General features: G+C 39.2%; 2 protein-coding genes and 2 long non-coding RNA genes across 18 annotated transcripts in view; 3 read left to right on the top strand and 1 right to left on the bottom strand.

The window, feature by feature from the left end:
* Positions 1 to 4,558, bottom strand: part of BEST3 (bestrophin 3) — a 44,304-nt gene extending 39,746 nt beyond the window's left edge. For 5 of the 14 annotated variants that reach the window (XM_074375412.1, XM_074375419.1, XM_045513290.2 and 2 more), the window contains exon 1: positions 4,203 to 4,558. Coding sequence is in view for 3 of the 14 variants with exons in the window: in XM_010950499.3 (XP_010948801.2) it covers positions 2,333 to 2,484 (152 nt within the window). In the remaining 11 variants the exon portion in view is untranslated. Of the gene's footprint in view, positions 1 to 2,332; positions 2,504 to 4,202 lie in introns of those variants that run through there. The other 9 variants (XM_074375411.1, XM_074375413.1, XM_074375415.1 and 6 more) reach the window with 4 other exon arrangements.
* RAB3IP (RAB3A interacting protein) overlaps positions 1 to 26,150 on the top strand; it is a 149,173-nt gene that overhangs the window by 60,214 nt on the left and 62,809 nt on the right. The gene's annotated exons all lie outside the window — the stretch shown is intronic.
* LOC123615536 (uncharacterized) overlaps positions 4,560 to 26,150 on the top strand; it is a 36,743-nt gene continuing 15,152 nt past the window's right edge. The window contains exons 1-2 of the long non-coding RNA XR_012510886.1: positions 4,560 to 4,768; positions 25,902 to 26,119. This is a non-coding gene — a long non-coding RNA (uncharacterized LOC123615536). The remainder of the gene's footprint in view (positions 4,769 to 25,901; positions 26,120 to 26,150) is intronic.
* LOC141579439 (uncharacterized) lies at positions 8,250 to 18,003 on the top strand. The gene is made up of 3 exons (XR_012510887.1): positions 8,250 to 8,980; positions 11,929 to 12,050; positions 13,914 to 18,003. It is a non-coding gene; the product is annotated as an uncharacterized LOC141579439 (long non-coding RNA).

Here is a 26,150-nt window from a genome sequence, read left to right as displayed (position 1 = left end):
GTTCCAAGGGAGGAAGGATCCCTTGGAAACACTCATTATAACATGTGTCAGAGGACTTTGGGTCAGCAGAGCTTTGATGAAGGAAGCAGAGGGATACTGGACAGTGAGCCACCAAACAGACTGCAGATGAAGACCTGGGAGCTGGTGCTGACCGAGGTGTGTGGGGTGCTGAGTGAGCTTGGAGTTCCTGCCTCAGCTTCGGAGGAGATGTCAGAAATTCTGAAGTCAGGAAAAGCTGACAAGAGAGGCATCACCTGGTGGACAGGCCTAGCAAGGTGATGCTGATGACACATTACAGTTGGAATGGTTGCTGGTACTCAAATAGAAACAGTCAGAGAGGATTTAATGTGGAGAGCACAGACCGTAGTGTCTGACCACGCTAAGTTTGAATCCCAAAACCTGCCACTTACAGATTTGGATTTTGAGCAAATCTCTTTTTTTTTAATCTCTCTCATTTGTAAATGGGGATAACAGTATCTATGTATCAGGGGATGTTATGAGAATTAAAATATGTACGACATTCAAAATCACTTAGCATACGGTGTCATCCTTAATCAAAAATAAAGTGGTTGTTAGTATTAATAGTTGTCCAAAGAAAAATATATTTAGCTAATAGACACAAAAATTTTACAGAAAGCGATTATTTTGTCTAATCCATCCCCAAATCAAAAGAGATATAATCAAATTAATGAATTCTGGTTCGGTCTTATGACTTTTTGCTAAGTCTAGCTATTTGCTTGTAACAGGATTAAAGACTTGGGGTCATTGGTAGACATGAGAATAAAACTATGTCTGTACATGTCCACAGGTGTGTCTGCCTTCCTTGACAAATCCAGCCTGTTGTTCGTGGTAGACCTTTGATCAAGATATAAGGATCTATTTTAACAAGATTTACATTTGAACTTTAAAAAATGAAAAGTGACTTGAACTAATGCTTATTGTTATAAATGTAAGCACTCTTTAGTCTTTAGAAAAAATGTATGTATACAATTTTGTGGGGTATAAATAAGATGTTGGAACCAAAGTTAAGGCCCCATGGAGCATTTCTGGCTACGACCAACTGCTCTAAGAGTTTTCTATTCTGAGCAGCAGTAGCAGCAGTAAATTCACATCAGTAAAAATAAACTAATGAGACAATTATCCTGAAACGTCATGTGTCTTCCACCACTTCACAGTCTGGAGGATTAAATGACACATAAATAGTCCAAATAATATCATATGGAGAAGATATATCTGAAAAATTATGAGGTTTTTAATAAAAAATTTCCCTTTAAATATATTTTGCCAATATGTATACCAATATATACATTTGTTTGGAGTGATAGTTTTGATACGTATTTTACTTCTGGTCATTATCAGCCAGCCAAATTAATGTCCCTCTTCTTCCCATGGGGTCCTGTGGCTGCAAGGAAGAAAGCCGGTAACAGCAATGGTACCCAAATTTGTTCACTGTACGCAGAAGGAAAAGCACAAACTGATGTGCACAGAACAGGTGGAAATACAGCCTCAAAAACCTTTAGCTTTTCTCTTTTAAGTTTTAACTTCTCCCAGAGAAGAAATGTATGCAATCATTATTAATAATTTAAAAAACTCATAGAGCTTCCCATTTATAATACTGATAAAATTTTATTGACTATAATTTTTAGTCATAAAAGTATTTCTTGGGCATAATGTTGCTCAAATGTCCTGTCAATCTGACAGGCATAGCTTGTGATGTTATAAAGAATAAAGATCTTCTTTTGTTCATATAATATGCCTGAACTCAGAAGATATAAAGAAAATAAATTAATTTTCAGGCCTTTTCTTTCACTGAGCTATTGGTAAGGTTGGGGGGGTGGGCACCATCTTGGATAAGATTTTGTCATTCCAGGAAAAAAGAAGGAACATTCCCTGAGGTACACCATTCACAAACACGTTCAGTATGTAGGCAGTCGCTACAAGTTGTCAAATCACCAACTCAAACTATGAATGACATAGTTGAGAGAGAGGCACAAATAATTATTTGTCTGTGGACTTTTGCCTTCAAAACCATCACTTAGTGAGGGTCTACGGATAAATCTTCCATCTTATGCCTACAGCAAAATTCTGGAAGCATGACTAATACCAATTAGCACCAATCATTGTGACCAATTAGAGTCTATTTGACATTGTAAAAATGGTTAGGTGTGGATTAAAGTGCCCTGTCCCAGGGAGAAGAAGGCAACAGAGGATCATGCAGAGGAGGAGGTCACATAATGCAAAAGTCAGTGGCAACTGAAAGGCTTGGATTTTTGAGACTGTATTCTTATACGATATTTGTTGGCCATTTAAGGACACATGCAAAGGAAAGTACCTGTATGTCAAACTTATTGCTGTGTAAAGAACAGCAAAAACAATAAATTCTCTGTACAGCAGTTTGTAGATGCTGCCTCTCCACTTGAGGAGTAACCTATGAAATCCAAAAAAAGTCGCATTTGCTACTTTACTGGAGTAAGTGACAGTCATCTTGGATAGTTTATTTTTTCTAGAAGAGCAAGAAGACAAAAAAGAAAAAAAAAAAAACAAGTAAAAAGCAATGTTTAGGACGGAACATAGATCGGTATCTCAAAAGAAACCCTCACCAGCAACCAGTCAGCCATCTCTACTTTTTGCCTTTCTCAGCTTGAACAGTTTGGAATTTGAACAGTTTGGGATTTGCATCTCAGTGCTAAATCTTTTAGTAGAAAAGGTGTGTGGGGGGGGATGTCTTGAAAAAGTAGTATTAGAAATCTTAAGCTTACTTTAATTTCTAAATATTATTTTCAGATTGTATAGCCATTACTCAACAAATATTTGAAAAAAAAAAAAACACATGAGCTATATGGTCTATGTCACAAGGCCCTCTGTCATATGTTTTCTTATTCCATGGGAAGATTTAAGGTATTGAGCTGCTGTATTAATTGGCATTTTCAAAAGCAGTGGCCAAACTTGTTTGGGTCTTTATTTGCTAAAGTATATAAAGAGGTATTTATTTCACCCTTAGATCTCCTAGAAGAAAGTTATGGCTCTCGTCTTAGAAATCAGGAGATATTGTTGGAAAGAAGCAAGCCCCTTGTGGGGATTTAATTGATGCGTTACTTTGGGTGGTTTTAATTTAAGTGTCTCTCTGCTCAGCTCCAAGTGCATAGTTAGCACTCCACGCACCTCTAAAGGTAGACAAAACATGGGGCCACAGTGATACTGAGAAAGGTGCATTTTCCCACTGAGAAGTCGCATGTAACGTGCTTAGGGATGGGTCACTTTCTAGTTGGAGCTGGAAAAAAAAAAAAACTGAGGCCATTATTTAGGATTCTTTCCACCTGGATCTGTTCCATGGATGTGGATAGGACAAGAACTGGACCCCAAAGCCTAGTTTTCAGTGAGTTCTCTGGAATTCCATTGCTTTTCACCAAGACATTGGTAAACATTCAGGTTTTCAGAAGACGCCCCAAAGCTAATCTTTGTTTGAAATCCCGTTCCACAGCTGTCTAACACTGAGCGTACGCAGAGAAAATGAACTTCCTTCGGAAACTTTGGGGTTCAGAAGGGTCTATGAGGAGAGACTTACAGAGATACTTAGACTGAAATTATGGAGTTTTTTGGCAGAACTGTGCTAGACATAGGTAATAAATCCTCTAGATTTATTCCATAAAGTAGCCCACAGCACGCATTTTATCATAAACAAGGAAAATTTCTGTCTTTATTCAGAGGCAGGGAAACGATCCAACTCTCATTTGCTTAGTTTCCCTAAAAAAGTGAAACTCTGGAGCTATGTTCACTTTTTTTTTTTTTTTGTCATCACCAGACTAAGCCTTTAACATGACTGATTTTAATAAAGAAACCAGGACTTTGGGGTGAAAGTAAGTGGCATTACGAAAGGATGGGTTTCATATCACAAAGCCAGTTTCATTTTTTTCCATCTTTACTCTGTCTATTTGTCTAATGTGACTACAGCCAGAATTGGGAAAGGAGCGTTAAGCCCAATTTCATAACATTTTTTTCCTCTGCTTTTTAAAATTGAAGTATCTTGTCATAGCCCATTTCGTAATTGGTTCTCACGGACACTGCAGTTTTAAATAACAGTCCTGAAATGACTTTCTTTCCTTTAACGGCTCAGCCTCCTATTTAAGCTCTGTTCGGAAAAACCAAGATCACAGAGAGCAGAGGTCAGAATGCAAACGCGTAGGTCGACTCTGTGCACTAACCTATTTGTTTGGTTTGGAGTCTCCGACAGGAAAGGAAATCTCCGGGCTCCCCCTGCAGAGGTGCCTTCGGGTCGGCGCTGTGCGCTCCGTCCACCCTTCACTCACGCAGAGTCAGATACTCTTTCCGTCCCCTGGCCTCTGAGAGGACCCAGGGTGTGGCGAGTACAGGGGTTAAATGTCTGTCCACTCGCAGAAGCCTGTTTATGCCAGTTTGCCCACTGATGACAGTGACGGCCGGGAACAGACAGAAGCAACAGCTGCTGAGGTCGCTTTTTCTGGCCTATAATTATAACTCCACCTGCCGCCCAGAGTACTCCTTTGAATGAGGAGTCGGACTTGACGTGCAGGAGGGTAGGTCGTTTGAGTCTGTTTTTTTTTTCCCTTTGACTTCACCCTGGGATCAAGGAAGAGGGAGCCATTGGTCTCTAAACTGCTCTGAAGAGGCGCCACCAGCCAAAAAAGGGATTGAGGACAGTCTGTGTGTGCTTAAAAGGAAGAATAAATTCTTGTGAAGCCATAAACTGGGGCAGACAAGAATGTAAACAGGATTTTCGCTCGTTTGAGAGGTATTGAGAATGCTCTTCCAGTAAAAACAACAAGCATGTATGTCTGAGAGTGTGTGTGTGCGTGTATTTTAAAAGGATTACTACATATGATGGCGTAAGGTAATGGAAAGTGGTAACACACTAATTCATTACATTTGTTATCCTTCCATGGGCAGCTAGAGATTTGTTTTAATTATTCAGAACGTTTTCTCTTAGGTTGATTGTGCTTTCATATTTTCCTTCTTGAAAGAAAGTGTTCACCAGCGTCGTTTAAGGAGTGAAATAGATAATTTCGGGAGTCCATTCCTGGAAGCTTTCCAACCTTCTAAAGGAACGTGTGCAGCAATCACTGCACCTTAAGCTTAACTAAAATGACTGTAAAAGACATGTATTTTGGTGGAGAGAGACAGAAAAAAATGATTGTTCTAAAATTGAAAGTAAATACGTTTGATAGCTGTTCTGCAGTATTTAAGTTTTCTATGCACTTGACTGGTTTCTTTATCAAACTGTAGGTACCTTAGAGCAAAGGCAGGGTTGTAGGGGTCTGATTTCTCGCCCCCGTCCCTGTTCATACTGGACATTAAATATGTATTTGTTATTCGATTATCACTTTGTCATGATGATGCTTCTGTTAGGACACTTAGGGGAGTTTGTGAGCATTGTACAAGCACATCCACACTGCTGCACATTGTACAGTTGGGTTGCCGTGAAAATGGGTTGGATAGACCTGATGTTGCATTTGGAAAGGTTTGCAAGGAGGATCAGCATTGTAGAGTTTGAGCAAATCGAAACCCAAGCGTTTATGAAATAGAAATGTTGGGGCTATTTTAAAAAATTCTCACTCTTGAATGTCTTCTTGGATGTGCGGTGGCCCTGAAATGTGGCACGGTTCCCAGCAGTCATGACTGCGTAACCGGGGAATCAGTCTCCTCAACGGGGCACTGTTGGCTGGTCTCACTTTTAAACAGGGGTGATTATCTCCATCTTTCCCGTCAGGCTGTTTTGAGGAATGACTAAGTGATGGTTGAGGTAGCATTCTCAATGCAAATTCGTCGATAATGATTGGATTGGACTAAATGAACAAACTCCCACTGTTGAACCCCGATTCTGTTGGCTATTTCTAACGGGTTCCGAAAGATGCCATTCAGAAAGTAACTCATCAGAGGGGACAAGCCACTGCAGCAAGTTTTAAAATATCCATCAAACACCAAATTACAAACTTAACTGTTGATATGACTTTTTGAAGAAAATGTTACAGTTTCTTGTTTAAAACAGGCGTATTTTTTTCCAGAATCTCAAAGTAACATATGCTTATTAAAAAAAAAAAAGGAAAACAACATGTGAAGAACACAGTGGTCCTCTTCATGTCACCCTAGAGGGGTGACCATCATTTAGCATCAAGTTCATCTTTCTAGACTTTTGTAGAAAGTGTTTTAAATTCTATAATTAAAAGCAAACAATATTATAGACACTTACGCAATGTTGGGGGTCTAGGACGTAACTATACCAGCCGTATTTCCTTTTGACAGCAAGCGTCAGGTTTTGCGATCCTGACCTCTCTGATGTTCAACAGTCCTGATAAACACATTGTCTTTTTTGTTTTTTGGAGGGTTTTGTTTGTTTTTTTGTTTTTGGACTTATCTATTCTTTTTTTTTTTGAAGTATAGTTGACTTACAATGTTGTGTTAATTTCGAGTGTACAGCAAAGTGACTCAGTTACATAGATATGCAATATTACAAGATATTGACTGTATTTCCCTGTGCTAGTCAGTGGATGCTTATTGGTTATCTGTTTTTGTTGTTGTTTTTGTTATTGTTTTTAATTTTAATTAATTTTATTAAAATTGTTTTAAAAATTGAGGTGTAGTCAGTTTACAATGTATCAGTTTCTAGTGTACAGCGTAATAGTACAGTCATATATATATATACATATACTTGTTCATTATAGGTTATTACAAGATACTGAATATAGTTCCCTGTGCTATACAATACGACCTTGTTGTTTATCTATTTTATGTATAGTAGTTAGTATCTGCAAATTTCAAACTCCCAATTTATCCCTTCCCACTCCCTTCAACCCTGGTAACCATAAATTTGTTTTCTATGTCGGTGAGTCTGTTTCTGTTTTGTAAATAAGTTCATTTGTCCTTTTTTTAAGATTCTACATATAAGTGACATCATAAGGTATTTTTTTCTCTTTCTGGCTTACTTCACTTAGATTGACGATCTCTAGGTCCATCTATGTTGTTGCAACACATTTGTCTTTGATTCCAGTAAACCTCCAGTGATAGGACAATTCATAAAAAAGAACAGCTGATTTTTTTAAACATTTTTTATTGATTTATAATCATTTTACAATGTTGTGTCAAATTCCAGTGTAGAGCACAATTTTTCAGTCATACATGAACATATGTATATTCATTGTCACATTTTTTTCTCTGTGAGCCTCCATAAGATCTTGTATATATTTCCCTGTGCTATACAGGATAATCTTGTTTATCTATTCTACAATTTTGAAATCCCAGTGTATCTCTTCCCAACCCCCGCCCCACTGGCAACCACAAGTTTGTAATCTTTGTCTGTGAGTCTATTTCTGTTTTGTATTTATGCTTTGTTTGTTTGTTTAGATTCCACATATAAGCAATCTCATATGGTGTTTTTCTTTCTCTTTCTGGCTTACTTCACTTAGAATGACATTCTCCAGGAACATCCATGTTGCTGCAAATGGCGTTATGTTGTTGGTTTTTATGGCTGAGTAGTATTCCATTGTATAAATATACCACATCTTCTTTATCCAGTCACCTATTGATGGACATATAGGCTGTTTCCATGTCTTGGCTATTGTAAATAGTGCTGCTATGAACATTGGGGTGCAGGTGTCATCCTGAAGTAGGGTTCCTTCTGGATATATGCTCAGGAGCGGGATTCCCGGGTCATATGGCACAGCTGATCATTTTTAAGTGATGAGAATGCTGATACTTACCCATAGACGTGAAGATTAATTATCCTCTGTTCTTTAAGGGAACAAAACCCAGCAAGGTTAGGTAGACATTACCACTTCTTAAAGGAGAACCAGCTCTTCATTTCCATTGATGTGAAAAATATTTTGCCAAATTTGTTTCGAGTGCTTGGTTGAATGTAGTCATGTATATGTGACACTTTGCATTCTAATGTTAACCAAAGACTGGAAATTGTTGTATCTTGGAGGTTTTGATTATGACACTAAGACTTTGGGGCATTATTAAATGGGGAATAAGGAATCAGTAAACATGTTTGAACAGGAAATGGGCTTGACAAAAATCTGTGCTGCAGAAAGGGGAGTCTATGAGCAGGAAATGTGCTGGATTTGGGCAGGGACTCTAGGAGGGAATCTGTTTCAAGGTTATTATGGTTGTTCTGGAATGAATGGGGTGGTGGGTGAGTGGACTGCAGAGGAAGGATGGTGAGAGAGAGCCAGAGGCAAACTACCTCTGGGGCAGAAGGAGATGAGGGAGGTGGCAGGGGGTGGGGGAGGGAAAGGAAGAGCGGGGAAACAGAAGTCCCATACAATATGACTCTTGCTTTGTCCTTTGAGTCTATTTGCACATGAAGAACAAGAACCACAGAATATGATTTCAAATTTGTCCAGGTGACATGGTTCTTTGCAGGGTGTCATGTAATTTTAATGCTTTTTATTTGATCCTGCAAATCAGAACATTTTATCAGCAAAAAAAAAAAAAAATGGATACAAAGTAAAGTCAGAAATAGGAGCTCACATGCCCATTAAAAAAAAAAAGTCAAGTTGTTGAATTCACTGTGATTGGCTGACCCTGAGTTTTTCTGTCATTGTCTCTGGCACTTACTTATTTTGCTCTGTGCTGGATCTCTCTAGAAAAAAAGACAGTGGTGAGTGCCAAAGTTTTAAAACAAGGTAATAGAGTAAACATTCAATGGAGAACATTCATTCGTTAATTTTTTTTTCCACAGCAGAATACCTTGGAGCAGTTGGTCTGAGAACCTCTCAGTGACATTTTTTCCCTAAAATTAAATTTTTATTGGCTTAGTGAGACTGTGAGCTTCTTGAGGACTCATGCCTTACTCTTCCTTGTTTTATTCCTATTTACTGGTTGCCATGATGAATGCAATAACGACATAACGAGCAACTGATGGGGATAAACCGTGTGTGGATCCAGATGTGCGGAGGTTTCCGACACGTGTTCTTGGAGATGGAACTCTTCCAAAAATCAGACTAAAGTGGGTTTGATTTTTTTTCAATTATTTTTTTCTCTTTGATTTCAGGGAAGCAATAGTGAACTCCTAAGACTAGAAAGACTGTTGAGTTTTATTACAGTTGAAGGTCTAAACTCATGAGCCTGGGTACTTGAGGATTCATCATTTCTTCCCTTACATAGCGTTACTTGCCAGCTCAACAAAACAGAAACGCATTAGTTCACATTCTGAAGGTTATCTTTTTCTGATGGAAGGTACCGAAGCCGTTCTATTTTAGGAATGAAAGCCTTGAGTCCAGAGAGTTGTTACTACGGTGCTTAAAGTGTACCCTGTACTTCATAATCAATATTTCCTAAATGGATGGTAATGCTTAGCTCAGACACATTCCAGATGGCTAAAGACAAAAATTGCAACGTAGAACCAATTTTAAAAAATCAGTTTAATTTCACAAAAAAAAAAAGACATGCAAATCCAAGTATATTGTTTATCCCAAACAGCTGTGAAATTCTGTTACGTTACCACCATGACGGTAGAAGATGGCCATTCTGGAAATTATATTACTGTGTGAGTCAAGGGAAGATATGGATAAATGGGGAAAATTGTACGCACAAATATTAGAACCATCTATAAAGCACCTTTTTTGTGTGTGGTAGAATACATGTGGAACTGAAAAGCAGTTGTTGGTTCTGGTTCTCTGATATTGTAGGTTGCACATTCTTAAGACATTTTTAATCTCTTAATACATACCAGCTCCTTAATAGTTTTACTGCTGGAGAAGGTAGTGGGTTTGGAGTAAGAGTGTAGGAGAAACTTCAGTTTTTGCTCCATAGAATTTTGTAATTTTACAACATTCATATTTTCATATTTAATCATACATAATAAAAAATCTAATTTGATGCCACTTCCCAATTTATACCTCCAGCCCAGATTTGCACCCAACACCAGACCTATGCTTGATGTGCGCACAGATATCTCCAGCCCAACATGCCCAACACTGAACCCCTGATCGTTTCCCTAAAACGTGCTCCTCCTGCCACTGTTCATCTCAGTCGAGGAAAATTCCTTCCTTCCAGAAGGTCAAATGCCTTGGAGTCGTTCTTAGCTCCTCCTTTTCTCTCATCCCACAGGCCAGTCTTTCCCCAAATCCCACTGGTGCCACCTTCAAAATCTACTCAGAATCTGTCACCTCTTCTCACATCCCTACTCTACCACTCCCACCTTGTCAAAGCCTCTGCCATCCTTCTCCCAGCTTATTTGAGCTCTTTCCAGGAGGTCTCCTCACCTCTCTACTTGCTCCCCTCAGTCTCTTCCGACACAAGGGCAGAGCGGATGGTAAGTCAGGGGAGCCAAGATGCCCCTCTGCTGAAACACCTCCCCGGCGCCTTCCTTCCCTCAGAGAGAAAGCCCAGGGCCTTGCATGGTCGATCAGGTCCACCACCTGCTCCCATTTCCACTCTGACCTCCTTTCCCATCCTTCTCATCTCTCCCGTGGACCCTCTCCAGCCACACTTGTCTCCTTTCCTTCCTCAGACACATCAGCCGCGGTCCCATCTCAAAGCCTTGGGAATGGCTGGCCTTCCTGCAGGGCTCTGAGGGGCTGTCTCCCTCTCCTCTTTCAAGTCTTTGCTCAGATATCTTCCCAAGGGGCTGACTGCCCTGCTTACGGCTGCATGCTGACCCTGCACACCTCCCTCCCCGCAGCGCTCCCGATCCCCCTTCTTCTGCCTTTTATCCACATCACTTACCTCCTTTGACGATACCACATCATTCACACCTGTCTTGTGTTTATTGTCCATCTCTCCCTACTGAACTGGAGGTTCCATGAGGGCTTGAAGCTGTTTTGTTTGCTGATGAAAACAAAGTGCTCTTATAGTCCTAGTTCAATGAATATTTATTGAACGAAGACATTTTAAAAGAGGCTAGAGACAATTCAGCTTTTTCTCACGATTATGTCATGAGAACAGGTTCCATGACTTTTGTGAATTGTTTTCTGTCCGATGCCCAGAAAAGTGTCTGGCATCTATTAGGCACTCAATAAATAACTGTGGAATGAATAAGTGAACATATATTTTTATTCAGACGTTTAGCCCATGTTTTTCATATACATTTTTTTTTATGGAATAAAAAAAGACAATATTTTTCCTGCAGAGGTATGGTATAGGTTTTACAGACCTCCAGAAAGCCGAAGACAGATATCACTTAGGGACCCGTGAGTACTAACTTTGCACTCTTTCTGTGCTGTGGAATGCTACCTCTCCATTCCATGTGGTCACCCCTCTTCCGAGTTTCTGTATCGTTCGCAAACTCATCAGAAGTTAGACTAGGGGTGTGAAAAAATCTTCCAGGCGATCCACCTGTGACACTGCCTCTCACCTTTTTTTTTTTTAACTGACTGCAAGGATCTTCTGATGAGGACACCACTGTACTTTAAACAGCAATAAGGACAGAGGTAGAAAGAAATTGATTCCTTCTATTTCCTGCTGACCACTTCATGGCATCATTTAGTTCCAGGCATGGACTGAACACTCACTTGGCTAGTGACAGATGAACACCCCTTAAGATGACTGTGTAATGAAGGGATGACGACAGTAAACTTTCTTTGATGATGATCTAAGGAGTGCTGATGTCACTCTTGTGGCTTATACGGTGCCTCGGGGTTCTCGACCTTGAATGCTCTTCTGGATTAGGAGATATGATTCTTGGTGAAGATTAAATCATAGAAGTCCTTTAGTGCAATTTTAGTGACTAAATCCCAATGGATTAGTAATAGTATATGAAAGATATGGATATGCATATCCACTGTTGAAGTGGTATCTCAGGGCACATTCTGATGCATTTTGATATTTCTGTGACATAAAAATTAAAGCAAATTGAGAATTAAGTATATCTTCTCTCTTCACTCCTTCCTACTCCCTACACACCCCAATAGTTTGGGGATGACTCATGTTCCTTTCATCCTGTTTTTCACACAGATTCAAAATCAAATGAAATTAAAACACAAAAATGAGTTGCATAAAAGGACACTCAGGACTCAGCCTCTACTAGACCTCATGGAATCCTATGCAAACATAAATCCTGCCTTTAGAAAAATGAGGTACGTTCGTGTGCTGACAAGACTACTTTCCCTTAGCATAGCATTATCTTGTTATAAGAAGATTAAAAAGTAACTTTTATACAAGTTTCCTCTCCCTCATGGTAAAAAACTAGTTGGTTGTTTCTTCCTCTTGGGCTTCAACTCTTTTAGGTAGAGTTTAATTGCGGAGGGGAGGGTATTTATCATTGGGCTCTTTAAGAGAACCAGCATTGTTCCTTGCTAACTTTATTCCTACCTCACGAAAATAAATGTGAACTTACCTTTTAACTCAGCAATCCCATTTCCGTTTGAATTATGAAGAATCCACCCTGAAGAATGCCTCCAATTATATGAAAATACATATGGACCAAGTTATTAAATGCAGCATTATTTGTAATTGTGAAATGTTAGAAAGAACCTAAATGCCCACACATAGGCAAGTAGTTGAGTAAACTGTATTAATCCACCAAATTCACCTACTATGCAGGTGCAAAGGGAATAAGAACAATCTATGTGAATTGACATGGAGTGATTTCCAGGATGTACTGGATGAAAAAAAAAACAGAATGCAAAAGCGTGTCTATAGCAAATAAGTACAGGAAAGTATGCTCAGCATCATTAGTCATTAGGAAAACACAAATCAAAACCACGTTGAGATACCACTTTGCACCCACTAGGATGGCAGTCATTCAAAAAACAAGCAAACATGGACAATGACAAGTGCTGGTGAGGTTGTGGAGAACTTGGAACCCTCATACATTGCTGATGGGAATACAAATTGATGCAGCTACTGTGGAAGATATTTTGGTAGTTCCTCAAAAAGTTAACGATACCAAATGATGTAGCAATTCTACTTCTAGGAATATTTCCCGACATATTAAAACAGATTTTCAAACAAACACTTGTGCATGAACATTCACAGCAGCCCTATTCACAATAACCAAAAGGTGGAAACAACCCAAATGTCTGTCAGCTGATAGATGGATAAACAAAATGTGGTATATCCATTCAACAGAAGATTATTCAGCTATAAAAAGGTATGAAGGACTGATACACACTCCAGTGTGGATAAGCCTCAAAAACATTATGTTAATTGAAAGAAGCCAGATTCAAAAGGTCACATATATTGTATGATTCCATTTATGTTAAATATTCAGAATAGGCAAATTCATTGAGAAAGAAAAACAGATTAGTCATTGCCAGGGGCTGTAGGGATGGGGCAACGAGGGGTAACTTCTCAGTGGTAGGGAGATTCCTTTCAGGGTGATGGAAATGTTGTGGAATTAACTAGAGATGGTGGTTGTACAACAGGTGACTATACTAAATACTGGTGAATTTTACACTTTAAAATGATAGATTTTATGTTATGCGAATTGTACCACAGTTTAAAAAAAAAAAGAGTAGCTATAATGTGACTCCTTTCATGAAAGGAAAAAGGAGAGATCACAAAATATACACATATCTGTTTATTTGTGCAAAAGAAATCAAGAATGATTAAACCTAATGAGATTGGTTACTGAAGGATGGCGGGCAGTGTGGTGGAAAGAGTGAGGAAGTAGGGATGGGGGGAGTGACATTTACCCAATATTGTTTTTTTTTTTTTTTTTGGTATGCCTCTCACTCTTAGAACCACGCTAATGTTTCACTCACCCCCAAAATGAACAATTAAAATCAACCAGGATGTAGGGGGAGCCCAAGTTAGAATACAAAGAGTAACAAATGGATACAACTGTATTGCTAATGAATATCAGGACCAAACCAAAGAAGCTGGGGAAGAAGAACCAGCTAACTTTGGAGAACAGTATTTTGACTGCATAATGTAAGACTAAAAGCAGAACTATATGCAAATATTATACTCTAGTTAGTAAAATTTTTTTCCCTCAGGGGTATGGCTCAGTAATTCTGAAACTACTTTATATGTGCACTAGGATGGAACAGGTAAGTAATGGGTTTCTTGCAGAAATGATTGATTCCAAGGAAAATATAAGGTAAGCCTGGAACACCTTGTGGTTTCAGAAGGTCAGGAAGTACTAAAAATTATGAGGTATGTACAAATGGTAGAGGAACCTATTTGAAGGAACTCCTCATCATAGGATTGATGGCCTTCAAGGGCAGGGTACCACCAACCCATGGTAACAAACAGGGGAGCCAGGTGAGTAAATAGTTCAGTCTTAGTTCAGAACTGCCTTCCAAGTTCATGCCAGGGCCTCCCATTGGCTTCACCCAACCAGAGGCTAGCGGTCAAGGGAACCTCGTGATAACACTTTAAACATGTCCATCTCTGGGGCTCAGAGCAGAGTGGAGAAGTCTGGAGGGTGGACTGAGAGGAAAAAAGGAAAGGTATCTAGCGTGGAAATCAGCTAGTCTATCCATATCATTTTGCAGATGAGAAAAATAAGCCTCGAAAGGGGAAAAGATTTATCCAAGGTCACAGTAAGGGCAGTGTGGTAGAGCTGAAACCTCATTGGTCTGCACTTTGGAAGACTGAGTTCTAGTCTTGGTCTGGCCAGTGCACTGAGCTCAGGTTCCATATCTACAAATAAATGAGCTAGACCAAAGCAATGGCCTTCAAACGGGGGTAGGTACACACACCCCTAAGTATGTATGAAGAGTTTCCAGGAGGTGAAGGGACATGGATAGTTTTAAGTGAATTATTTTCCAGACTCACAATTTCCTGATATATATTCTCTGTTAAAATTATCTGCTTTCCTTTGCATAATCGTCCTCCCTCTTGACAAAAGTATTCCGCTCATCCGTCTCAAATATTATTATAGTGTATTATTCCTGCATGGGAAAATTCGGGGGTACCAAACAGAGGGACATTTTGAAAATGCGTGGCTTTTGAGGCAGATTCCTGTGACAGCAAACCAGAAAGTTTCAATGAAGAAATATTGAAGGGGAAGCTCTGACTCAGGGCAAGTGTGCATAGTCTTTTCAAGGACGGTTTGAATCTCATAAGTGTGTGTTTCATGTTTTAAACAAAAGGTTGAAAGTGGGTCTTTGTCCACTGAGGAAGAAGGAAGATTCTAATCTCACTCAGATGACGAGCAACCTGAGCTCTTCCAGGAACAGGTCATGCCACGTACCAGGCTGACTGGCTCAACCACATATGATAATAAGCAATTATCTCCACCTCTTACACACGTGGTCTTACACTCGTATGGAGCTCTCGGGTCTTCACAGAAAAACCAGTTCACGGTGAACTAGATGGAGCCAGCAGCTTCCAAGACCAGTTGTTACTTCCCTTGAACATGCTTAAATTTGAATGTAGGAATTGCCATGCTGGGTCAGCCTTAGGTTCATCATACTTTGTTGTCTACTTGGAGCGCATCGGTGATCTCTTTGATGCTAACTGTTTTTTAATTGAAGTATAGTTGATTTACAATGTTGTGTTAGTTTCAAATGTATAGCAAAGTAACTCAGTTTTATATATATATATATATATATTATATATATATATATATATTCTTTTTCAGATTATTTTCCATAATAGGCTATTACAAGATACTGAATATAGTTTCCTGTGCTATACAGTAGGTCCTTGTTGTTTATATATTTTTTAAAATTGAGGTATAGTCAGTTTACAATGTTGTGTCAATTTCTGGTGTACAGAACAATTTTTCAGTCATACATGAAAATACATATATTCATTTTCATATTCTTTTTCACCATGAGCTTCTGCAAGTTCTTGAATATATTTCCCTGTGCTATACAGTACAAACTTGTTTATCTATTCTATATATACCTGTCAGTATCTACAAATCTCAAACTCCCAGGCTGTCCCTACCTACCCTCCTTCCCCCTGGCAACCACAAGTTTGTATTCTATGTCTGTTAGTCTGTTTCTGTTTTATATTTAAGTTCATTTGTCTTCTTCTTTTTTTTAAATTCCACATATGAGTGATATCATATGGTATTTTTCTTTCTCTTTCTGGCTTACTTCACTTAGAATGACATTCTCCAGGGACATCCATGTTGCTGCAAATGACATTATGTTGTCATTTTCATGGCTGAATAGTATTCCATTGTATAAGCATACCACAACTTCTTTATCCAGTTATCTGTTTTATATATAGTAGTGTGTATCTTGATGCCAACTTTAAGGTTAATAATTTCCAACTTTCTTTTTAAAGTTTTTATTTGTATCTATTTTTAATTTAATTTTTTTTTTTATTTTGGGGGAAGGTAATTAGGTTTATTTATTTATTTATTTTAAAGGAGGTACTGGGGATTAAACCCACAACCTTGAGCATGCTAGACATGCACTCTACCCCTAAGCTATACCCTCCCCCACCAACTTTGTATTAGCTGCCAATTGTGATTCTACCTTCTTTACATTTCTCTAAATAAGCCTTCCTATTCCTGAAAATACTATTATTGTTTTGTTAAGATGACAACATGCTCACTATACAAATTCAGACAATTCAGAGTGTGTAAAAAGGAAGGACAAGAACATCCCAAATTCCACCAGAGATAACTATTAACCTTTGGTGACTGTTTTCCCAGAAACATTCCATGTCTAGATACACGTGGATATTATTTCCCAGAGGTGAGACCATATTTTATGTGCTGTGTGGTACTCAGCTCTTTCACTGAGCAGTATGCCTTGATACATATGCTGCATATCATGTGTGTTTCAGGTTTGTACTTGACATGCCCTTATTGAAGTCAGTTTAGATTGTTTCCAGTTTTTCACTTTCAAACAATGCTGTGATGAACATCCTTGTGCATACTTTTTTCCATGTTTCTACAAGCTGTTCTTTGCATTGATGGCCCGTATTATTTTTGGATCATAGACACCTTTGAGGATCCAATGAGAGCTATGTATCACCTCCCTTGCAAAATGCACATTCTCATATGCCTTATTTTGGCTGTGATTTTTTTGTTTTGTGGTTGGTAGATATGCCCCTGAAGTTCATTCTTGGCCTTACTAAGTCTCCACTGACACCAAATTAAGGATACCTACTTTAGGGTTAATTCCAAAATGTGAATTTTTAGTAACCTTTAAATTTATATGTATTTATGTACCACTTATTGTACAAAGTACTCATATGTCCCTCTGTCTCTTTTAATTGGGTCAACCCTCCAGTCTGTGTCCAACTCTAGAGGTTTGGTGACATTGTAATCAGATCACATAAATTTCCACTGACTGCCATAAGGGATGAAGGGATTTTGAGCACAAAACAACACATTCCATGGGAAAAAATATTTGCAAATGAAGCAACTGACAAGGGCTTCATCTCCAGAATATACAAACAGCTCATACAACTTAATAACAAAAAACCAAACAACCCAATCCAAAAATGGGCAGAAGACCTAAATAGGCAGTTCTCCCATGAAGACATACAAATGGCCAACAGGCACATGAAAAAATGCTCAACATCACTAATTATCAGAGAAATGCAAATCAAAACTACCATGAGGTATCACCTCACACCAGTCAGAATGACCAACATTAAAAAGTCCACAAACAATAAATGCTGGAGAGGGTGTGGAGAAAAGGGAACCCTCCTACACTGTGGGAATGTAAATTGATGCAGCCACTATGGAGGACAGTATGGCGACTCATTAAAAGGTAAAAATAGACTTACCATATGATCCAGCAATCCTACTCCTGGGCATATATCTGGAGGGAATGCTAATTGAAAAGATACATGCACCCCAATGTTCATAGCAGCACTATTTACAATAGCCAAGACATGGAAGCAACCTATATGTCCATTGACAGATGACTGGATAAAGAAGATGGGAATACACAGACACACACACATACACATGAATACCACTCAGCCGTAAAAAAGAATAAAATAATGTCTCTTGCTGCAACATGGATGGACCTGGAGAATGTCATTCTAAGTGAAGTAAGCCAGAAAGAGAAAGAAAAATACCATATAATATCACTTATATATATGGAATCTAAAAAAAAACCCCACAAATGATCTTATTTACAAAACAGAAACAGACTCACAGACGTAGAAAACAAACTTATGCTTACCAGCGGGGGAAGGGAGTGGGAAGGGATAAATTTGGAGTTCGAGATTTGCAGATACTAACTACTGTATGTAAAATAGATAAACAACAAGTTTATACTGTATAGCACAGGGAACTATATTCAGTATCTTTCAGTAACCTATAATGAAAAAGAACATGAAAATGAGTGTCTGTATGTATATGTATGACTGAAACATTATGACTGAAACATTATGCTGTATGCCAGAAACTGACACAATGTTGTAAATTGACTACACTTCAATTTTTAAAAAAGTTAAAAAAAAAATAGGGCAATTCAAAACACAAAACAAAACCAAAAAACAAAACCCCAATGCACTCCACCTTACTTTTTAGGCTTTAAGAAAGTTTCACAAGTAAAAACATTTCATAGGTTAAAAGAGGGGAAGAAATGTACCTGAGTATTTGATTCTTTCATTCAACAAATAGACACTGAGTAGCAGCCGTGCCCCAAACTTGCAGCTAGAAGCTAGGGATGCAAAAATGAATGAGCCTCCATCTCTGCCTTCAAGGACTTCACTGTCTGGATGGGGAGACAGACATACAGACAAACCATTGTCAGGCGGCGGGGAGAGTACATTCTGTACATACAAAGGTGTGGAAGAGCACCAACCCAGGGACTTGGGGGTCAGTGTTCAGAAGATCTCAATCAGGAGACGAGATCCATCCTCTCTGAAGTGCATCAGCAAACCTGCTCCTTCCCGTGGCCCATTTTCCATCCCCTCCCACCTCTGTCTCCTTCGTCTCTACACAATGTTTATTTCACGTCTCGGGGAGACTCAATGCTAACTTGAAACTCAATGAGCTCTAGGATGGCTGAAATGAATCTAGGAAGCCAAATGGGATAAGAAATCCTCAGGGCAATCCAGCCTGTTTGATGACAGCATTCACTTCTGCAGATTTGCAAATATAGATATCTTAGCTCTTAAATCCCTCCAGCAGATGAAAAGCAGGAGAAACCACAGGTCAAATTTACACATCCAGGTGAATTGATTGCTTGCTGCCTGGTGGAGCGTGGAGTTATTGTAAACACAAAGCAATAGGCCACCTACGAACCTTATTTTTGTATCTTTCACCATACTTTATACCTCTCAGCTCAGACTTCATAGTTAAGCACCCTTACAAATGAACTATCTCATTAGTCTCCACCCCAGCCCAGGGTTCTCTTCAGCATCCTGACTTCCTTTTGAGATGGTGAATTTACCTATCTGCTGGCTTTTATGCCATTCCAGTCCTCTGTCTAAAGCTGTTCCTCTTATTTCCCCCCATGTCTGTATTTTCCCTCTTTTCTCCGTCACCTCCATCTCCTCTTTCTCTAGGATTCTCCCATGTGGCTGTCCGCTCACCAGCAAATTCTAAGTCTCCACATTTGCACCATCTCCAGTCCCTGCTGACTTGTGTCCCCGAATCAATCTGGGGTCCCTACGACCCGGAGGGAGACCAGCCCTTAGCTAAGGTCTTCCTCTGTGTTTGGGTAACAGGAGAAGAAGATGAGTGTGACTGTTTCCTCCAATATCGTATTTCTTAAGGATCGTGCTCATAAAATTACTGAAGTTATATGGGCTTTCCCTAGGATTTTGATGTACGGTTTTTCTCAGGATGAAGATTGATTTTTTTTTCAAATGTTTGTCTGAGTATGCACTTTTCATTCAAAATGAAAGGATATGTTGATGCACAAAATATGTGTTTCATACATTTATTATTTACAAATATGACTCATAGGCATCTGAAACCGAGCATTTAAGCCTACTGAGAATAGGGATAAGTGATATTTAAGTAGCCCAATGGAGGATGACTACATCTGTCAGCATCCCTGTCTGTCCTCTAGGTTAGCGACAGTCTTTTTTCCAAGACTTCACGGTTTATAAAACCATTAAAAAATCTCTATGCTATTTCTTGTCACTTCAATGTTGACAGAAAGCTTTATGTTAGCATCTAAAGTTACTTAATTTTGTTTTAGATGAAAAATACAACTTCTTTCCCTTAACCTTTTGTATTTCACTGATGTGAAGACACATTGTATTGTGTTTTTCAAAGCTGGTTCACACCTACAGCCAGGGATCCTTTTAGGTTTGAACAGCATCTTACATTATGCATTACGAAAGCGTAATTTGTATAAGGTCTCTGTTTTCTCATCAGTAAAATAGTGGGAGCTGTCCCGGGAGGGTTGTCATGCGTTTAAATGAATTAATACCTATGATGACAGTAACAACTCTTATTACCTGAATAGTTTCCATGCACCAGGTACCACTTTAAGTGCTTTAAACATATTGCCTCACTTACTCTTCCCTGCAACTCTGTGTGGTAAGTACTGTAATTATCACCGCCCTGGTTTTGTTGTTGTTTTTAACACATGAGGAAGCTGAGGGCACTGAGTGTTTGAGTAATGTTCTCAGGCTACAAGGTGGCAAATGGCCAATCTGGGATTAAAACTCAGAAAGATGGATTTCAGAGCCTGCACGCTTACTCACTGTGCTATCCTACCTTTCAGGTAAAATAGTACCAAAAAGAACTAGGCTGAAGATAGGTCGAGATTTTTATAAAAATTGACAAGGATAAAGGAGAGCATGTGAATATTTTTCTTACTGATGCTCGGTGCAGTCTGGCTAAGGCATCACTAATACTGAATAGCTGCTATTTTAGTAAATTTTTTCAGGTCCCTTGCTTGCTTGTTTTCCTGAATGCTTTTAAACATCTGACTTGCGGTTAAATGCACATTACAGGAAATAACATGAGGTTTTGAATCAGAAAGCATTCCACGCCTTACTGGCCATGTGGTCTTGAGCAAGTTCCATGTCTGTCTGAATCCCTGTTTTCTTATCAGTAAAGATGCCCATAATATCTACTTCAGCTTCTGCAACAGGAGACATGAGAGGATTAAAGATTCAAACACAGAGGGGGACAATCAGGAACTAAGACTATGAATACAGAATGTGACCTGCTGACTGGGGCTGAGAGCAGTGCCCGCGCTGCCTCCCTGGCTCAGTTTTGTCAATTCTCAATGAAGATGGAAATTAGCATCAAGATCTCACTGAATTGCATAGTTTTGTTGCTTAGATATGAATGTTCAAAATTATTATCCTCACCCCATAATCCATCTAATGATTCTTAGTGGACCTTTTTGTTCTTTTTATTAAGTCCTACTATAAAGAGCTTTTTAAGATGTGCTATACCGATTTCTAATTTGTGATTTGAGTAAAAATTCTGGCGAGCAAATGAAGTGAACAGACAATTCATGGACTAGAGAAGATATGCTTAGTTAGCCAGTATATGGGAAATAGCTAAGCCTCTCTAGAAATCATAGAAATGCCAAAAAAACAAACAAACAAAAATCATATTTTACATATGAAAATATTGTGTCCTACTGAGGGTCATATTCATTGTTGATGGGTCTATAAACTGGATAAAAGCCTGTTGGACAACATTTTGTAATATATAACAAGAATCTTAAATATGTTCATATATTTTAAGATAATTTCAGTTTCTGGAACCTAGCTTCAAGAAATAACATGAAGCACAGAAAAAGCTTTCAGTATAAAGTGTTCATTGTGGTATTATTTATCAGAGGAAGAAGTTGGAAACAAACTAAATGCCCTACAAGCTGGGAAGGGTTAAGGAAACAAGGTTTTCTCCACATAACAGATTACTGTGCAGTTTCTTAAAGTTATGCTTATAAGAAATTTATAACGACATGGGAAATACATGTCATATAATTGAAATGAAAAGCAAGGTATTTTTATATATAACATGATCACAACTGAGTAAAAAAAAATGTATGGATATAAATATTTGGAAGTAAATATACTGAGGTGGGAAGCCCCATAAAAAAGACTGGCAGGACCCCCCAGGCAGGGCCACTACTCTCCTGCCAGCACCATCCGGTTCTCTGGCCCAGCGGCTTTATCTCACTTTTTTGCCTCTGAAACAGCTAACTTCTAGGAAAGTGGAACTTACCCCTAAAATTCTATTGGTTCCCTGAGCTAACTCCTGATTGGTCCATTTATAGTGCTTCATTTGCATGGAGCTCACTCCTGATTGGTTATTTCTCTCCCTCCTGATTGGCCCATTTCTACAAAGCTCGTTCCTAATTAGTCAACTTTTGTTATACCTTATTTGCATATGATGTTGCAAAGTGTAAACTGGTAGCCTATAAAAGCCTGTGTAAACCTATAGATGGGGACGAGAGTTTGCAACGTTAACTTCTCTGGGCCCGCTGTAGTAATAAGCCTGAGTTCTCCAACTCTCCAAGTTCTGCTTGGTCTCTTGCCTGGATCCAGCTTGCTGTCACAACTGATCTGTAACACATTTTTCTGCAACAATACCAGAATGCTAATAGTAGTTACTTGGGAGATGGTGATTCTGGGTGATTAGTTTTCCTGCTTTTAACTCTTCTGTATTTTTCAATGTTTCCTCACGATGAGTGTATGTTATTTTATAATATTAAAATACAAAGCAAATGTTGCATGAATAAGAATTCTGCTGTTAGGGTGGGAAGCAGGTGCAGCTGATGCCTTGACAAGGCAGAGTCCCATCTGACATCCGAGGGTTTGTGTAGGATTGAAATATTCTACCATGTGTAACTGGCCAGTACAGCGTACTATCTACAAAGAAACTATTATAGAAAATTTAAATTTTACAATCTTACATAAGAGATGGGAGATTGCATTGTGAACTGTTTGTTTGTTTGTTTGTTTTGTTTTTACATTTCCAAAGAATTCACAAGTTTCCTTAACTCGCCAGTTTTCCTATGCATTCTATAGCCTGCAGCTTCTCAGGAATACTTTCTTTCTGTGTGACATAAGGATTCATTGGTAGATACTGACACCTTTACCAGAAGCAGAACAAGAAAGGAAAGCAAACCTTAATTCAGTTTTTGAATTTTTAGCTTTTATTTGGTGGTGATAAGTGGGGCCCTGATTCACCCAGGACAATCCTGGTTTATACCTGTTCTCCTGGCATAATTATTTATATGGAGTGCCCTCTTTTTCTCTCCAAATTGCTCTGACTCAGACATTAAGTTACTTGGCCACCCTAACAAGTTCAGATTTGGGGGGAGGGGAGGAGAGAGTGGTACTGTCTGGGTGCTGACTTCGGGAGTGGAGGGGTTTGGCGGACGGGCAGCTGGCTCCCCACGGCCAGCACGCAGAAGGACCCAGAAGCAGTACCCGAAGGGACAGAAAGTAGCCCAGCTGCCAATGAACACTGGCCCACGGACTGTATTACTTAGTTTAATTAGTCGTATATCTGTTACTTGATAGTGATTCTGACAGCATTGGCTCTACCTGAAGGTAGAACAGAAAATCTATCTAGTTGATGAAAGATAACAAAGACACCTGCCTCAGGACTTTTTTTTTTTTTTTCCCCATCAGCCCACTCTGGTGCCTGGTATTTCCATCATTGGAGTTATAATAATATTTAATAATTCAAAATTTTATCTGAAGAGAACGGCACAAAGGATGAGGGGGGTGGGCAGCCCTGTTAAGGGGTTGGAAGGATTCCCATGCGGACTGTGCTATTCCCAGCTGAACGACCCTGGGCAAATAATTCAACTTTTCTGAGGGTTAGTCTCTTCAGAGTAGAAAGAGGGAAATGAAACCTGCCCTGCCTATCTCTGGGGGTAGCGGTGTGAACAGAATAGTGATTGCATGTGAACATTCTCTGTTAATACAAAAGCTCTCTGCCAATATCAGAGACCCTTCGTATCATGAAATTATTAAAATAAGGTAATGTTAATTTGAGCTAATAGCACCACCTTGGAATGCAGTGAGCAAATTTGAGGGAAAAAGGCACAAATTGGGTAAATTTTAATGGGTGGTTACAAGGAGGAGAGAGGGGACTGAAGCAGCTGGCTGATCATCTGAACCATCTGGAGAGCTTTTTAGAAACAAAACAAAACAAAACAGCAACAGATTAGCCGGCTCCACCTCAAGACCTTGTGATTCAGTTGCCCAGACACACAGCCCCGAGTAAGTAGTTTGGGGGTTGGTGTGGGGAAGCTGCCAAGCATGATGCCAAAGGGACCAGACAGAGCTGGAAAGAGAGCGATGGGGGAAGAGAACAACAGAACTCTGTTGCTTTAGCAAGTTTCTTTTTTGTTGTTGGTTTGTTTTTTTTTTTTTTTTTTTAGAGCTAGCCTTGCTTGGAAACTAAGGGCTAAAATGACTTTTGGAAATTTTGGTTTACTGTCCCTCCCAACCCACTCCCTCCAGTTCTAGAACAGAAACGCCATGTGGGTGGGGATTTTTGTCCCTTTGCTTCACTGCTGAATCTCAAGCACTTAGAACATTTCCTGGCACACTGTACCAGGATAATAAAAATTGCATAAATGAATATCATTTGCCTGCGTCAACTGTTTTTCCCACTCATGTCTGTAATTTAAAGTTGGCTACGTTTTGTTATTGCATTTCTGGAGCTTCGAAAGGAAGAGAGTTGTCAGACGAGGTTTAGGACGAGGGTCTTGATCTGTGTCACAAAATGACAGCTCTCACCTGGGGAGACTGCCACTCCCACCACCCGCCGTATCTCCACCTTGTCAAGCTCTTTGGTCATAAGATCTTATTTATACTTCTCTTTTCAAGTACGATGCTCACCCTACCAAGAACGGAATTCTTTTAAGGGTTGTTTTTATTTGGTTATATCTAGAAATAATATGGACACTGGAGTCTGATCTTTCAATTCTCACTGCAGTTTGCTGCTGTCCTTTGGACAGTGTGATATGGTTATTATTTAAATGCAGTTTGGTAATTATTATTAACTTTAAGCTGATATGATTATGAACTTTAAGCCTTTTGGATGACAAGTGACTTGGAATTTATTTTGTGCACCTTACTCTCTCTGTTATTAGATAATTTCTCACTGGATGTGTGATATGTAAATTACAGATGGAGATGAATGGAATTTATCAGTTCAATTCAAGAAATGTTTGTTGACATCCTACAATGTGTGGAGGCCATGTTAGGAGCTGAGGATATGAAATAAATAAGACGAATATGATTTCTTAGCCTCTAGTGAGATACATGATACCATGTATTGCATGGTAATATATATAATATATTATATATTATTATATTTATAAAATCAGATATGTACACAGACATATATATATATAAATAGTTACCCCAGGATGCTTTTGAAGGCAGCTAACAGAATACCCAATTTAAAGTGTTTTAAGCAATGAGCTATTATTTCACAAAGAATTTGGGGGGTAGGAGTCTTTATTGTTGCTTCATACACTGCCTTGATGATAATCACGATTCTGGTCTGCTTTTCTGGACTTTTTTGGCTTGTCCCCCATGCTCCCAAGGTGACAAGGGGTAGAGTTGGAAGGGTGAACACAAACAGAACTGAAGTCTGTCAGCAAGGAAGAAGCATGTGTATTTGTGTGTGTTGGGGGTGGCTGGGTGTGAGCGTGTGAGTAGGGGGGTGATCAGTTGTCACACTCAGATGAAAAATTTTAAGAATATCATAGACTGATTTTTGCCTGAGAAATACAATGGTTTCTTACTGCCTGCAAAGGAGTAAAGCAGGGAAGCATATGCTAGACTTATTAATATGGCACGATTTTATGGTGTTAATTATTATTTAGATAATTATTTAAAAGTAACACGTGGGGGAAGGGTATAGCTCGGTGGTAGAGCATGTGCTTAGCATGCACAAGGTCCTGGGTTCAATCCCCAGTGCCTCCATTAAATTAAATAAATCTAATTACCCTCAAAAATAACTTTAAAAAAATTTTTTAAAAAGTAGCACGTTTATTAAAACATGTAAGCAGCAAAGGCAAACCACTAAGGAGTGAGGTGTATCCTCACATGTCTACGCACTTACAGAGGGTCGGGTGTACACACGTGTTATATGTTCACTACAGCTTTACACACTGTCTGGTTTGTTCGTGGTTTTGGCCTGGGTCCCCGAGACGGGAGAACCAAAGGCAAGGATGAACGCGCGGCCCCTTTGCTTGGGAAATGCAAGCTGAAGATGGTGAAGGTGTGGAAACAAGGGACGTGAAGTAAGAAGGATGCAAAGCAATGTAATGGGATGTGTCACCGCTCACATTTCACAACAGGCCTGGCAGAGGAACAGCAGGTGAGTGGCAGGTGTGTCCGCTCGGTGTGCA

Source organism: Camelus bactrianus, chromosome 12 (genome assembly GCF_048773025.1).
Source record: "Camelus bactrianus isolate YW-2024 breed Bactrian camel chromosome 12, ASM4877302v1, whole genome shotgun sequence".
Taxonomy (NCBI): domain Eukaryota; kingdom Metazoa; phylum Chordata; class Mammalia; order Artiodactyla; family Camelidae; genus Camelus; species Camelus bactrianus.
Note: the sequence above shows the minus strand (reverse complement) of the source record. Positions and strands in the feature narration are given on the sequence as shown.